This window comes from Pangasianodon hypophthalmus, chromosome 23 (assembly GCF_027358585.1).
Source record: "Pangasianodon hypophthalmus isolate fPanHyp1 chromosome 23, fPanHyp1.pri, whole genome shotgun sequence".
Lineage (NCBI taxonomy): Eukaryota > Metazoa > Chordata > Actinopteri > Siluriformes > Pangasiidae > Pangasianodon > Pangasianodon hypophthalmus.
In genome coordinates this window covers 8,727,334-8,741,948 of record NC_069732.1, presented here as the reverse complement: position 1 = coordinate 8,741,948, position 14,615 = coordinate 8,727,334, and the positions used below count along the sequence as shown (strand labels likewise).

Genomic DNA, 14,615 nt, shown 5'->3' with positions numbered 1-14,615 from the left:
AACTTTAACACCATATTTAATAATAAACATAATGTTCTCTCACTACAGCTTTTAAAGGGAAAATCTGTCCTGAAAGACTTTGCATATTAATATTTATAGCTAACATGTGATCTTAACTTGTGTCCAAGATTTATTTTATGATAAACTTATGACTTAGAACATCTTTCATCGATATGTTGGTCTATTTTCACTTTGGTTAACAGTTTCTTACATTACCCACAATGCTGTTTGACTACCTGCTGATACCTGCTGATAGCCCTCACTTCATCTCTAACTAAAGAGGGTGATGCGGCAGCGCTTTATTCCTTTACGGCGTCCAGCTCTCTCACCTTCTCATTTGTACACTCTGCTCAAACAGGTCAGCTTCCAAAGTTTTAACTCTTATGCTAATTTTGCCATCAACTCAATCATGCCTGTCATCTTGTAGCTCGCTAACTTGTCACAGGAATAATAAAAATCCACCAACAATTTTGCAACAGAATTGCTAAGCACATCACAAATATTTCAATATAAACAAGTCACACAATCAGGATTTGAACTTGATATCACTGCCTCAATCTAAGAAGGAGTACATGACAAACTTCCTCCTCTCTTACCGAAAGTGCCACCCTTAAATAATAAGTTCTGACTTCATAGCATTCTGGCTCCAAGAATAGTTAAAAGGCCACAGAACAGAGTCTGCATACATATACAGGGCTACGTTGCAGGCTGAAAGGCAGGGCACCGGATCCTTATCGACCCTTGCACAGCACGCTTAATTGTGAAGAAGAGAAGCCCCTCATTCTGCATACATGAATGAGAGGAAACACTCTGGGCTTGTTTTCATGTTGTTGTTCTTGCTACCAGCCTGGTCTTAGCGGTAAAGATAAACCCCCCCATGTTTGCCTGTGATTGTTGGTGGGGTGTCAGAAGCGGGGCGTGCAGTGGGTGCAAAGGAGCTAGTGTGTGTTTGTGTGTGTTTGGAGATTGTGTGTGTGTGAGGAGGAGGAGGAGGAGGGGGACTTGACTTGTAACTCAAGTTCACAGAGGTTTCCCACGCTGTTATTTTCTGCTGCCGTTCGCCTTTGTTCTAGTGTCTCATCACATGTTGTGATTAGTGCTCTCGCCGGCTCGCTTTTGAAGGTGAAGGCCCAACAACACAACGTTATTTCCCTCCGACAAAGCATGCCCTGGGCCCTCTTTCAATCCGAGCTGGAGCTTTTTGCTCCTCTCAGTGGGTCTGCCGTACTTTCCCTTTTTACCCGAAGTCTCTTTAAATCCATGCCAAGAGATGGAGTCCACTCAGCAAATGAGCCGAGCAGATCAAGACTGAAGGAGACCCGCTGCTTTCAGGGATCATTGTGCAATATTGCGACATGGCATGATTTGGTAGCCATTATGCTTTTTTGTTTTTTTTTTAGAAAACAATCATACTGATTAGAGCCTGATTAAACTGAACCTTTATCAGAAATTTTATTGCACATTAATATCTTCTGGACATCTATACATTCACAGTACAGATATTTGCATCCCCTACATATTTGGATAAAAAAGATTAAAATGTACCTCTATTTATATTTGTAATATATTCTGTATATAGTTATAGTATTGCAATTGAGGGGTTCCAAAAGCTGCTCAGAAGAGCAGTTAAAAAAACATAAAGACATTGGGCAAAAATGTTCATATCACATTCAGAAGAAAAAAAATGCAACTATTAAAAGTGAAACTGTGATTTTTTTCCTGCACTTTTTTTCTTTTTTTGTATTTTTTTGTACCTGCACTATTTTTGTTACTTGTAATAAGTACATCTGTGAAAGCAAAAGTACTCAATATCTTGATGGTACACATAAAAATGAATTCTTCTTCATTTTTTCTAGAGGGGATGCAAACATTTGCACTCAACTGTAATTAGAGTGGGCAGCACAGTAGTGCAACATTACTGCCTTACAGCTCCAGAGTCCCTGGGTCAATCCTGAGTTCGGGTTACAGTCTGTGTGGAGTTTCTGTGCATGTTCTCCCCATGTTTCACCTGGGTTTCCCTGAGGTTCTCTGGTTTCCTCCCACCTCCCAAAACATGTCACTAGATCAATGGGAGAGTCTAAATGATCCCTAGGTGTGAACGTGTGTGTGTGTGTGTGTGTGTGTGCACACATGGTGCCCACTTCAACTGCATGTTGAGTTAAATTAAATTAAATTAAATTCTTAACTGTAAATTATAATGCTTTAATTTCCCATGCTTTAATAAGTCACAGTCTGTTTGCCACGATTTGGACAGTTATGCTGTCAGGATTTATTATTTCACTGGATGCTCCTCCTGTTGTTCTGTACAGTGTGTACTGTCACGTCTTGCATGGGTGTGTATTTTTACCATTGTCATGTTGGTCGTTTGTAGTTTACACACTGATCTGTCTTGCACTCATTATTTGCACCACATGTAGTCATGTACAGCCCTTGTATTACATTTTACTTTACCTCATGGATATTTTATCCCAGTGTATACATTAAAATCTACTTTATTTGATGATGCAGCATTTTTATGATTGCGATATGCCCGTGCTGAGTGTAGAAGGTGTGAAGCTGTAAATGATTAGCGGTGACATCCACATCTGGCAGCCACGTTCCTGCACCCTCTGAGACACTGGTGCGCCGTGGTGTCCAGCATCCAGTGTCCAGCGCAGACAGATGTTCAACTCTCAGAAACAATGTGTTAAGCCACCATGTGCTCTTCGGCAGGACAGGCAGCGGGACATGTATTTGTTTATAAATAGCAGTGCATTGAATCCACTCACAGAGGAAGACTGGCTTTGTTTTGTATACTGGGAGAGGAAGCAGTGCCTAATTCCCTCTGAGATGTGTGTGACACCTTGCATTGTGCTGCTCGTGTGAATGTGTGTGTGCACGAATGCATGCATGCATATGCCTGTGTGTGTGTGTGTGTGTGGTTGACTGCATTTTGGAGGGTTGCCCTGTGATCCCTTAGCATGACAAGCCCAAAGACATTATATATTGCCTGCGCATTTCACTCTTTCCCCTCAGTTACTTTATAAATGTGTATGTTGGCATGTGATGTGGTTATGTGATTGAGCAAGTGTGTGTGTGTGTAAGCATTGTAGTAATCATTTGCAGGGTTCCTCCTCCCATCTTTGTTTGCGCCTCCTTTGATGGCTTTGTGAATTATAATAAAAGTATTCTGGTTTCTCCTCTCTGGAGATCTCCAGCAGTTCCACCCAAATCCTACGACTTGCCACTTCACCCCCACACAGAATGTAGATTCCACACAAAGCTGAGTGGTTTCACTGCTATTGTTCTCTCTAAGACAAAAACTAGCTTATCTTAATGTCTGTTGTAGCTGATGATCAGAGATTGAAGTTTGTAGATGACCAGTCTTTGTGGATTGTTGTTAGTTATTTTCAAGTAGACATATCAGCACTTTCACTAGGAAAAACATTACCATCCCAAATGTAAGTGCATACATCTTAGATTTATACATTCTGAGTTATTTGGTTTATTATTATTAGTGTGTTTGTACACTAATCACCCTAATTATTATGTGAGTTCAGATCAGATTATTCAAGTTTAATAATTTAATCTGATATCCTGTGCACAGAAATGTTTGTCTCCATTTTTGGATTTAGATAGGAACATCTCAAAGAAGGATGTCTTTTTCATTGAAAAATGGGACTTTTACACTTTAACGCACATACAGTATAATCAGGCATCCAAGATGTAATAACCAGTTAATGAGTTCATTAAAGTTCATTAAACTTAATTTAAAGTGGGGTGCATTAAAATACCTGTCTTTTCCCTTTATACACTATTTTCCTCCTTTTACTCACTTGCTGCTATTTGTTCCATGAAGTCAAGTGGATTATTATTTGATGATTGTTTGACGCAGATTTTTCATCCCAACTGTATGTCGCCACAGTTACTCTACAACTTCAACACGGTGAGAATAAATATAAAAATGACAGTTGGAGTAAAGAAAATGCGCAGTATATACAAGCAGTATATATGTATGTATAGGACTAATATGCATATCTTTTTCTTTATTTCCTGCTGACAGCTATTAAGGTAGTGGTTGTTTTGTTGAATGAACATTAGAACCAACAAATCTAAGTTAAGACAGCTTAATGTTAGTATATTTAGCTTCCACTTCCTGATGATAGTTAGTGCACCTGAACATGCTGTAATACCAAAATGATACTAGCCAAGAGTGGCTGGTATAAATAGGCTAGCAGGGCAATTTAAATCCATAAGTGTAGTTGCCCATTTGTGTTTGAGTGCGTGTGTAATAATTTGCTTCACACCCTTCTTATTATGCCATCAATGTGACCTTGTGATATAACGCATTGCTAAACTCTAAATGTTTCCCTGTTGAGCTATTGATAGATATTAGATTTTAGCCTCAAATCTAAAAATCACAACCAGTGGTCACTGGTTATCTACTAGCTATCTACATCCACAGACTCACACCTCTACAGCATTCATTTTTCCAGAGTAGAGCTAACTTTGATTCACAGAACCAAAACTTTTTCAATCTGCTAGTTCTAAGTGAACAGGTTTGAGTGGGCAAACATGAGCGCTAAACACAAAAGCAGGGTTTTAGTGCTGACAGCCTGTCATATGTTTTTGGGCTACATAACTGTGGTCAGAGCCATCAGATTTTACTCCACTTGATTCCACAGAAATGGATCCAGATATCCAGATTTCTTTGTGGAAGTCGAGCTGACTTCAATCGTGACTAAGTTATTTTCATTTTTGGAAGGAATGATGAAAGGAATATGATGTTTTTGCCATTTGTTGATATGAGCTTGACACTGGTCTGAGATGTAATAGTTCTCAGGGAACTCTCGTGGTCATAATGAAGTGCTTGAAGTTCTGAGGTGACTCGCAGTGGGTGGCCGTCCACATGTAAACGTCAACCATATCAATGCGGTCAGGGAGGAAAAGGGGGGCTCAGGTCTATGAACTCTCATACTTTCATCTCGTGTGTGTGTGCGCATGTGTGTGTGCCTGTGCATGTGTGTCCATTAAAAATAGAAATCTGAGCTTTTTCTGACTGCAGTATGCCACAGAGAATTGAACATGGATGCATTTATTTGGAACATGAGACAGATTTGAATCTGTTCTCCATTACTCTTGTACAGTATGGATTTCAATGTCATTATTCTGTCAGGCTGGCTAGCTGCAGCCTCGTCTCATTGCTCTTTTGATGACAAGTCATGACAAGTCTGTCAACGCACACACATACACATGTACACAATCCATGTCACATTCACACATTTCCTTATTTGATAACAAGCCACGATCAAACCATTCTTGCAATTGACTTTTGCCCTGATGAAATGGCAGCGATTTGGCCTTTGTATACTGCAGCCTGGGATAGCACCGCCCTGTGACCTGTGTAATGGTTGGGTCAGTGTGAAGGCTGTGTGAAAGCCCTACATGTCTGCAGTGCTGCTGGGAACCCCCGATAATCCTTTGAGTCCGTGAAATTGAGCACTTGAGCCTTGAAATCGGGCTAGAGACAGGGCAGCAGACGCTTCCGGAAACTGGCCCACGCAAAAGAGCAGTATCTGACTTAAACCTGCATGTCTGAAATCTGACTGAAACTGGGGCATTCAGAAATGAGCAGAGAGAATAGTGAAAAAAATGAGAGATGAGTTAATGAGTAGGATGCATAGGTTGAATGATAAAGTGATACATTTTACAGTAATGCATTTGGCAGATTCTTTATCTAAGATGCCTTAGAAGGAGGTAAATTACAATTGACCCTTAAGGGCCTTGCTCAAGGGTGCGTTCATGCTTGGTTTAGATCTTACCAATGTGTTATTGGAGATTCTTCAAAGACTAAAAGGTTCTCTTCTAGGCCATAGTTTTCTGGTAGTCATGGGATTTAAACACACAACCTTCTGGTCACTTCAACAAAGTCTTAACCATTGAGCTACCATTGCCTACAGGTGAATGAGTACTTAATTCACGTGACGTTTTCTCACTGTCTCCTTTCTATAACTGAGAAGACTCAGATTTTAAAATGGTCTGCTTTGTCTGCTCTGCAGCTGTCGTCTTTTCATTTTGAAAACAAAAACAAAATGGAGGAACCTTTAGTTATTAGCAGCAGATCACATGTTTTGTATGACTATTGTGTCACATGGTGTAACTGCTCTTATACAGTAGCTGTCTCTTATTACCTGTCTTTGCCTGCTCCAGATTTCTTTCCCAAGCATACCAAGCCACACACACAACACACGCACACACGCACATGCGCATGTGCACGCACGCACACACACACACACACACACTTAATGACATAAGTGTTTGACCTGTTGCACCACAGCTTGGCCATGTGGCTCTGTGTGCTTGATCACTGCAGACAACTGCACGGTCACACTTGGCTTGTAAATGTCACTGAGCTGTCAGAGTGTCACAGAGCTCAGAACATTAGTCACAATCTCAGTTTCCACACACAGATTTTAAACAGCATATGTAAATAGAGCACACCTTGAGTGTGTTCTCTGTTCTGTATGTGCGGGAAGTGGAAACAATACATAACACCTGCGCTATAAAATACTACCCTTTTCTATAACCAATTAATATGTGATGATAGGGTATTAGATAGAACTGCTTGGTTATAAGTGAGGTAACATTTTAATATTTTAAATCAACAACAACCACTATATTTATTTAGTCCCTTTCGTACTTTTAATACATAGACACTTTAGCGCTTTAGTACAAAATGCTTTAGTGCAACGATCAAAACAGGGAGAAGGGGAAAGAGGGAAGATAACCCTCCCCAGTTGGTAGTTGTCATGTGATAGGGGAGAACTGGCTGGTGACTGGGAATTGGCAGGTGACCAAAAAAAGTGTGGGGGTTGGGGGTGGAATGAATAAATTAAGAGAAACATCCCTGGTTAACAGAGTTCTGGGTAACCTATCAGAGCCAAGCTTTGCCCTTTTGAGTGTCACATGAAAAATGTGTATCATACTGAAGAGGAGCATGGTAGTGGCAGTAACAAAATGTCAGAAGTGTAATGAACTTTCAAAACATTTTTATATGAATTTTTCCATGTTGATGCTCAATTTTGAGAGAGTGAGTGAGTGAGGGAGTGAGTGAGGGCATGAGTGAGGGAGGGAGTGAATGAGTGACTGACTGAGGGAGTATGTGAGGGAGGGAGTGAATGAGTGAGTGAATGATTGAGGGAGTGAGTGAGGGAATGAGTGTGGGAGTGACCAAGGGAGTGAGTGAGGGAGTGAGCAAGTGAGAGGGGGAGTAAGTGAGTGAATGAGGGAGTAAGTGAGGGAGTGTGTCAGTAAGTGAATGAGTGTGAGGTGCTTTGCATCTAAAAATGATTATTAATAATAAAATAAAAATAAACAAATGAAATTGAATGCTAATAACCGATGATAGCAAGTGCTTGACACAAAGTATATAGTAAGTTCCAGACCCTTGGGACAAATGAAATGAATTAAAGTTGTACTAGTCTGTGTACTAGTTGGCGCTGCACTGTATCTTACTGTGCCTATTGTCCTGTTTTGGTAGTCATTGTACTGTCTTGTGCTGTCTACATGTCTGCACATGCACTTTATACAAAAAATGTGTAGTCTCTTGTAGTTCTGTGTTGTTTTTATGTAGCACCATGGTCCTGGAGGAACGTTGTTTCGTTTAACTGTGTACTAACTAGCTGTATATGGTTGAAATAACAATAAAGCCACTTGACTTGACTAAAACAAAACTCTTTAATGAAATGACACCCAAAATAAAGAGGAGTCAATCGGAACCCTATATTAGTTAAAAATTTGAGTCAAATGCTTGAGCCAGGTAGGAGATGTAGTCCAACGTTTGAAGGTGGATTTTTATGTGAGAAGATATGTAAGAAGACGACTTACTTACAACTTGTTTTGTGTATGAAAATGCTAGTATATAGAAATAGTGTTCCTGAGACAAATGATGTGTTTAGGGTGAGTGTATGATGATTCATGCATACATGAAACAGCCTTGTAGCTATAAAACTAAAAAAGAAAACTATGGACGCCAAACCTGTCTTGACTGATTGACTAAATTTGGTACTAGGAATATTAAATTACTACCTGTTTTCTTATATTAAAATGATATAGAAGAACTCTGACCTTGGATGCTGTCTGTGAGAAATGCTGGCTTATCTTAGATTCATTTCTAAAAACACCGTCCCGGCTCTCTAGCTGATATTCTGCTTGTTATACAGTGTCTCTATGGTATTATTTCAGCTTTCAAGAAAACGAGCAGGGGCAGCAGTCTACACCCATAATGATCTGATTCCACGTTTCTATACCACCCCAAACCTGCATTTTAAACCCTGCTGTGTGTGCGTTGATGGTGTGGAAGGCTGTGAGTGACGTGTGAACACATAGCGAGCGTCAGGGAGCCTGGTTAGTGTTTATTCAGTCATTACACTGACAGGCTGCACCGTGGCTGCTGCCTGGCTCCAACAGTCTGTTTTCACAAGGTCCCAGCGCTTCCCTTACACAAACACTGCAATCTCACTCGCACTGTTCCTGCTGCGAGCAGAGAGCTCACCTCGAAGGTTTCCTCACATATGGAAAATGAAAAACCACTGACCCTGTTATGGGTGAAACCCAAGATATGTGGAAACGTGCTAATTTTGTACCATGTGTAGAGTTGTGTGGGTTTGACCTGAAGAGAAATGTTTGCATTTCAGACATATGGGGTCAAAACCAGAGTTCAGATAGAGTCCAGTGAAAAGATTGCTGCATTTATTTCACCTGTTGCCCTTTGCTGCAAGAAGATAATGTCTGTGCATCCTGTAGAAACTGCCTGGCCTACGCATAGAAACTTAAGGGGGAGGGTGTCTAAAAGAAATGGCACCATCACCCACACACTCACCATTCCAACTTCATAACACTGACCAGGCTAAAGTAGGTGGCACCATCCCGGCCATTAAAGCCTCTATATGTGTGTATAACAAAATAATTAATGGTTGCCAAGTGCATCTATAATTGCATATTACTTATATTCAGTGTTATTCAAGTTTCATTCATTATTTTGGGTTGTGGTCCTTTCAAAAACAATAACGAAATTAGTTAATGTATGTTTGGTTGTGAGTTTTGGTCTAGTACATGGAAATGTTTCTCTTGTACAAGCACAGAAAAAAGTTTCTATGTAGAATACCATAACAGTGCTTCCCTATAAGAGGTAAAATCCCTTTAGGAAACAAAAAACTCTCAACTATCAGCTATAGCTCAAGTATTTACATTTAAGCTGTGAACCACACAGATGGACTGTAACGCATAGATTCACCATCAAGATCAAGAGTTATTTAATCATTTGTTGCAAAACCATCTTGGACATTGTGCAATAGGGCGCTAGGACTGTGGAGAGGTAACTACAATGAAAGATTACAGAGTACATCAAAATGCACTAAAAACATAAATCTAGCGAATAAATCAATTTAGACATTCCAGGTAAACAGTCAGAAAAAGCTAAGCAAACCATTTATGGCTAATCAGTAAAAAGTGGAATCTTATGCAGCACTCAGATTATTCAGAAAACATCCAGAGCCAGGGAAAAAAGACTGCTGAAACAAAAGGTGGCTTGAAGATCTCCTGACTGCACACATTTTAATTTTTAGATATTATAGCAGGCTGATCCAATTCTGAATGATGAATTACCAGAAATACATTTTTTCAAGTCTTCCGTTATTTCTTACTACTTTTTCTATATTTTCTTTCTTTAATACATTATATTATTAGCACATACAGCATATACAGTCTTGTTGTGGATCATCATATGAAATAATATGTACCAGTATTTACAATAATTAATGAAGTTGGTATGAAAAATATTATATTGTTATCATATCATACATAATAACAGATCACTAACAGTGTAATATAGTACAGAAATATACAGTTATATATAGACATATACTAATATCCCTGTACTGTGCATATTACTGCACATAATATGATACTCTGATGGAAAAAATATTATATTGCCCTCCAGTTGAATTTAAAAAGCTTGTTGTAAAAAATGTTATTTAATAAAATTTTTATTTTAGGGGATATTTTGGGATACATTGCCATATGACAATACCACAACAATGGAGATAGGGCTTTTAATTATTTTTTGCCACTGCTGAAGCAGAGGTACACATTGTGTATCAAAAACCTGGCAACAAGGGTTTATGATCACCGTCATACAAATTTTTTATTTTTTTTTTGACGCCAGATTAGATGATATGGCCCCTTCATCATATCATGTTTCTGTATGGCAACATACATATTTTACTAAACAAACATACAATATTTCTTTTCCAAAACAAGATTTAAACATTACCAAATCATTTAGAAATCTAAATGCCAAGGATTTAGTATTTTTGGTGTGGAACTAAATTATCCAGAATATTAGATAAATAACAGAAAGGTGTGGCTCAAAATGAGGTGTGGAGAAGGGTGGGACTGTGGGAATTTTAAGTCATGTGTCTTCATCCAAGTACATAACTAAAACTCACCTTCCATAAAAAAAGGCAAATAGGTTTTCTTTAAATACTCGAAAAATTCCAGATAAATGATATGTTGCCATATGGCAATAACGTGAAGAGCAAAGAAATTCTTACAGGTACTATGAAAAAGACTATAACTGATCATTCATAATATCACACATTATAACTAATAGGTTAACAAGTTACTTAAAAATACAGCTACTAACGTGATTTCAAATGAATTAAGGAAGTATCTACTAATTTTACAAAATATTGTAAAATTACAAAATATTGTAAGATTAGCGTGAATCACATCTCTCTTCCTTTTCTTCATCTTCTTGGTGCAGTCTTAATGCCAGTGATCCTCTTCATTTTACCTTTTGAGAAGTAAACTTTAACTTAAAGGAATATTATTTTTTCACTCTTTAAAGCAGAATAATATGAATGATGTCATAATTTACAGCATCAAACGCCACATTACTACTAATTGATAATATCTGTCACAGCTAATGGTGAGTTCAGAAACTTACCCAGTTTTTTTGTAGCAAATGAAGTTCAATTTCTTTTCACAGTTTGGGTTTTCCCAAACATCAGCTCCAGTTTTTCGGGCTCCACAAAGGAAAGGCCTGGTGGGACATGAGGGCAGTGTGGTCCAGTTCTCCAGAGGTTCCTTGTTCACCCAGAACCAAAAGCCGTTCAGAAAGTTTAGTCCTGTCCAAAAACTGGGCGTCTGAATGTTCATGCTCTTGTTTTTGGCCAGAACCAGAGCTGTCTCTGGCGTCAAGCTTATCAAGTCAGTGTAGAACGTTCTGCAGTGCTCCAGTGCCTCACGCCAACTCTTCATCTCCTGCACAATGATCACCTGATGAAGCCATATGTAGCAGACGAAATACCGAGTGGAACTACAGAGAGAATTATACCAGTTGCCATTGGCTGTATGAACACAGTGTTCAGTGTCCAGCTTGTCTGGTTCGTTGCTGTCCCACTTTGTGAATCCTAATATGCTTCCATCAGACCAGTTTGTGAAGCTGCGCTCATTCTCTTCGTTTCTGAGGCCGATCCATCGATTAATACTAAGATACGCTGTTGCATCATTCTTGAATCTGTCATATTCGTTTTGTGAGTTAATGGTCAACAGATCAACATAATTTGTCCTGCAGTATTTCTGGGCATCCGTCCAAGACAACAACTGGTTTATATGAACATGTCTTCTAATGAACAAACATTTGACTGATCCTATTAGACCTGCCAAGAGGAGAACAGAGTAAGCAGTCTTCATCTCTCACTGTGGTGCTCTAAACTGACAAGCCCTCTCCGGGATGAAATTGTTTGAGAAACAGCAAACAAATAAATGCTAAGCCAAGCCACACACCTGTGAATGATCCTAGGAAAAGTGCAAAGTTTATGCAAAATGCAAAGATCACATGGGTTGTTGCACCCCCACCCCAAAAAAAAAAAAAAAAAATCACACTTGCATTCTCTGGCTTAATTCCTGCCAAGGTCTCTCTTCCATTTTAACTGCTGCATCATAACTGAGAAGATGTTGCAACTAGACAAACAACAAGCTGTATGCAAAGGTTATACGTGGATTTTGGATGTGTGGGAAGTTTCATATCTTTCTTGGGTGCCAACAAGCATTTCTCCATAAAGTAGAGTGAAACTGTATTACATAATCAGTAACATCACCATTATATCATGATATGATTTATATTCCCATCAGATTCTACTTGTCACTCATATAAACCAAAGTTGCTCAGTTACCCCTGCCCATTAGGCCACCAAAAATAGTAAGATCAGCTATTAAATATGAAATACTGTAGAAAACATTGTCACACACTTGCAACAATTTAGCAAATTTGCAACAATTCATATGACTCAATGAAAAGTTGTGGAAGTTAAGGTTAGGTTTAGGGATGGAATTAACAACTGTACCTTTTCTCACACTTCTTTTAAATGAAATCGAATGACATCCAGCTGCATTACTCTTGCTTGTTTTCATTCATATGAAATCATGCAAAAGTTTGAAATGAACACAAACCCTACATTCATGTGACAACTCGCTCTTTGTCTCTTGCGTATGTAGCGACCACACATTGTTGTCACTTAGGGGTGTGCTCTGTGTAGAATTTTTTTTTCCAATGAGAACTTTGCAGTAGCCAAAACTAGCTATGTAGACTCACCAGAGGCAACTTCATTCCAAGCTTTATTTTTTTTATTTCTTACTACATATTTAATAGGAGGTCATATAAGATGAAACCATGGTTATAAAATTTCCTTTCATTTTTGTGGGTCAAACACTAAATGGAACTAACTGCAGGTAGGAACTAAAGTTGTTAGTTGGAAATGAAGAAATGTCGGACCAAGTGCACCATAGGATTAGTCTGAGGAATCATTCAAGCCAACTGTCTGGATTTGTCACTTCACAGTATCATACCTAATTTGCATAGAATTGAGAAAATCTCAAATAAAATGCTTGTGTGTCACTGTTGCTGAAATTGCAGCTCCATTTAGTGCAAATAAATGGAAAATGAATGGCCACCTGTCACTCTGTTGCATGCTAGTGTGAACATAGCTTTAGCATAAATTATATGAATGATCAATGATAAATGATAAATTTTATGATAAAGTATATCAATGGTTAATTATTGTCATAGGTGGAACAGGTCGTGCTTTGAGTGCTTGTGCATTCTGTTGTTGACCAGTATCCCGTGGCTCACACTGGCCTTGCATCTGAATTTGCATTTGTTGTTGTTTCTGTTTTTGAATATTTGAATTGAGGCGTGGTCTTTTCTGACACTCTCTCCTCTGACAGTTCACTGCGCCGTGGTGCTATCTCTCCCTACAAGGGTAGATAGCTAGGACTACTGTAAAGTACACACACCCTAACTGCAGGGCTCAATCTGAGGGTGGATCTGAGGGTCGCAAATGACATAAATCATCACCTTTGTAAAACTGCCATCCCCCTTTTCTGTCCCATTTGAATTAATGTTGTGTTTATTATGTTGTGTTTGTTTGGTTTTTTTAGTTTTATCCATACTCACCAAATTTTCATAGATATATCATGTATCATGAGTTCTTTAGAGATTCTGAATCCCGATGATGCCACAGTCTTCTGTGGCTGGGAGTCCAAAAGCACAAAATTGGCCATGCTTGCTGGGTGGGAGGGATGGCATGCTGTCTCTCCCTTGTCAATCATAGCGACAAGCATGCAGAAGGTCGTAGATAGCACTGAGTGTGTTACACATCCCCATGACACAGCGGGAGTAGTAGTTGATATGGTTGGCTGGCTTCACATGTCTCTGAGGAATCACATGATAGCCTTCACCATCCCTGGTTGGTAGGTGTTATATGATAGGGGAGAACTGATTGGTGGGTGGGTGGGAAAATGGGGAGTAAATGGGGAAAAAAGCGATGCTAAATTAGTAGACGACAAGCTAGATAATTAACTGTCTCATAAGATTACATTTCTCCCTTTGGGAAATCAGTTTTTAGAGAATTTTAATAGCAATACAATTAAATTAAAGGGAAAAAAATAACACATTAAAGAAAAGAAAAATGTCATCAGTTAGGGGAGGTACAACGGTGCTGAGGTCCCCAGTTTCATCCTGAGCTTTTATATGTTCTCCTTGTGTTGGTGTGGGTTTCTACTGGTTTCCTCCTACTTCAGAAATTGTAGCAGTAGGTGGATCTGGTATGTTAAATTGGCCCTAGATGTGAATGGATGTATACCCTGAATGAATGTATGGTGCAGTGTAGGTTTTCCCCTAAAAATCAACATCCTCGGGTTTACTTTTCCACTTAGGTTGCTCTTCCATTTGTATAATTGTAGCATAAATGTGAAAATACTCTGACTGTGACTTTCATGGGTGCCAACAATGAAAGCATTTCACCATTAACAATCATTGTTATTATCATTATTATGCCATGATAGGATTTTCATTTCATCAGCTATAAACCGATGTTGCTGAAGCTCCACTCCCCTGCCCTCCCATCCAATTGCTAACAAGCCTTTTTCATTACCAAAATCGCTTTTCATACATTTCTCTGAATGAGCATTGGTTCATTTCATGACCAAAATGCACTACAACTATCAAAATACCATAAGCGCATCTCAAAATACTCTCATCTATCAAAATGCCAACACTAGTGTACTTCAAA

At 39.0% G+C, this 14,615-nt stretch overlaps 1 protein-coding gene across 1 annotated transcript; it reads right to left on the bottom strand.

Moving 5' to 3' along the window:
* Positions 1 to 9,283: 9,283 nt before the first annotated feature.
* Positions 9,284 to 11,886, bottom strand: LOC128317265 (secretory phospholipase A2 receptor-like). Its single transcript, XM_053228532.1, has 2 exons — positions 10,988 to 11,886; positions 9,284 to 10,834 (listed from the first exon to the last, which is right to left on the bottom strand). The coding sequence occupies exons 1-2, from the start codon at positions 11,734 to 11,736 to the stop codon at positions 10,831 to 10,833; spliced, it is 753 nt and encodes a 250-aa protein (XP_053084507.1). The 5' UTR covers positions 11,737 to 11,886; the 3' UTR covers positions 9,284 to 10,830.
* Between the last annotated feature and the right edge of the window lie 2,729 nt (positions 11,887 to 14,615).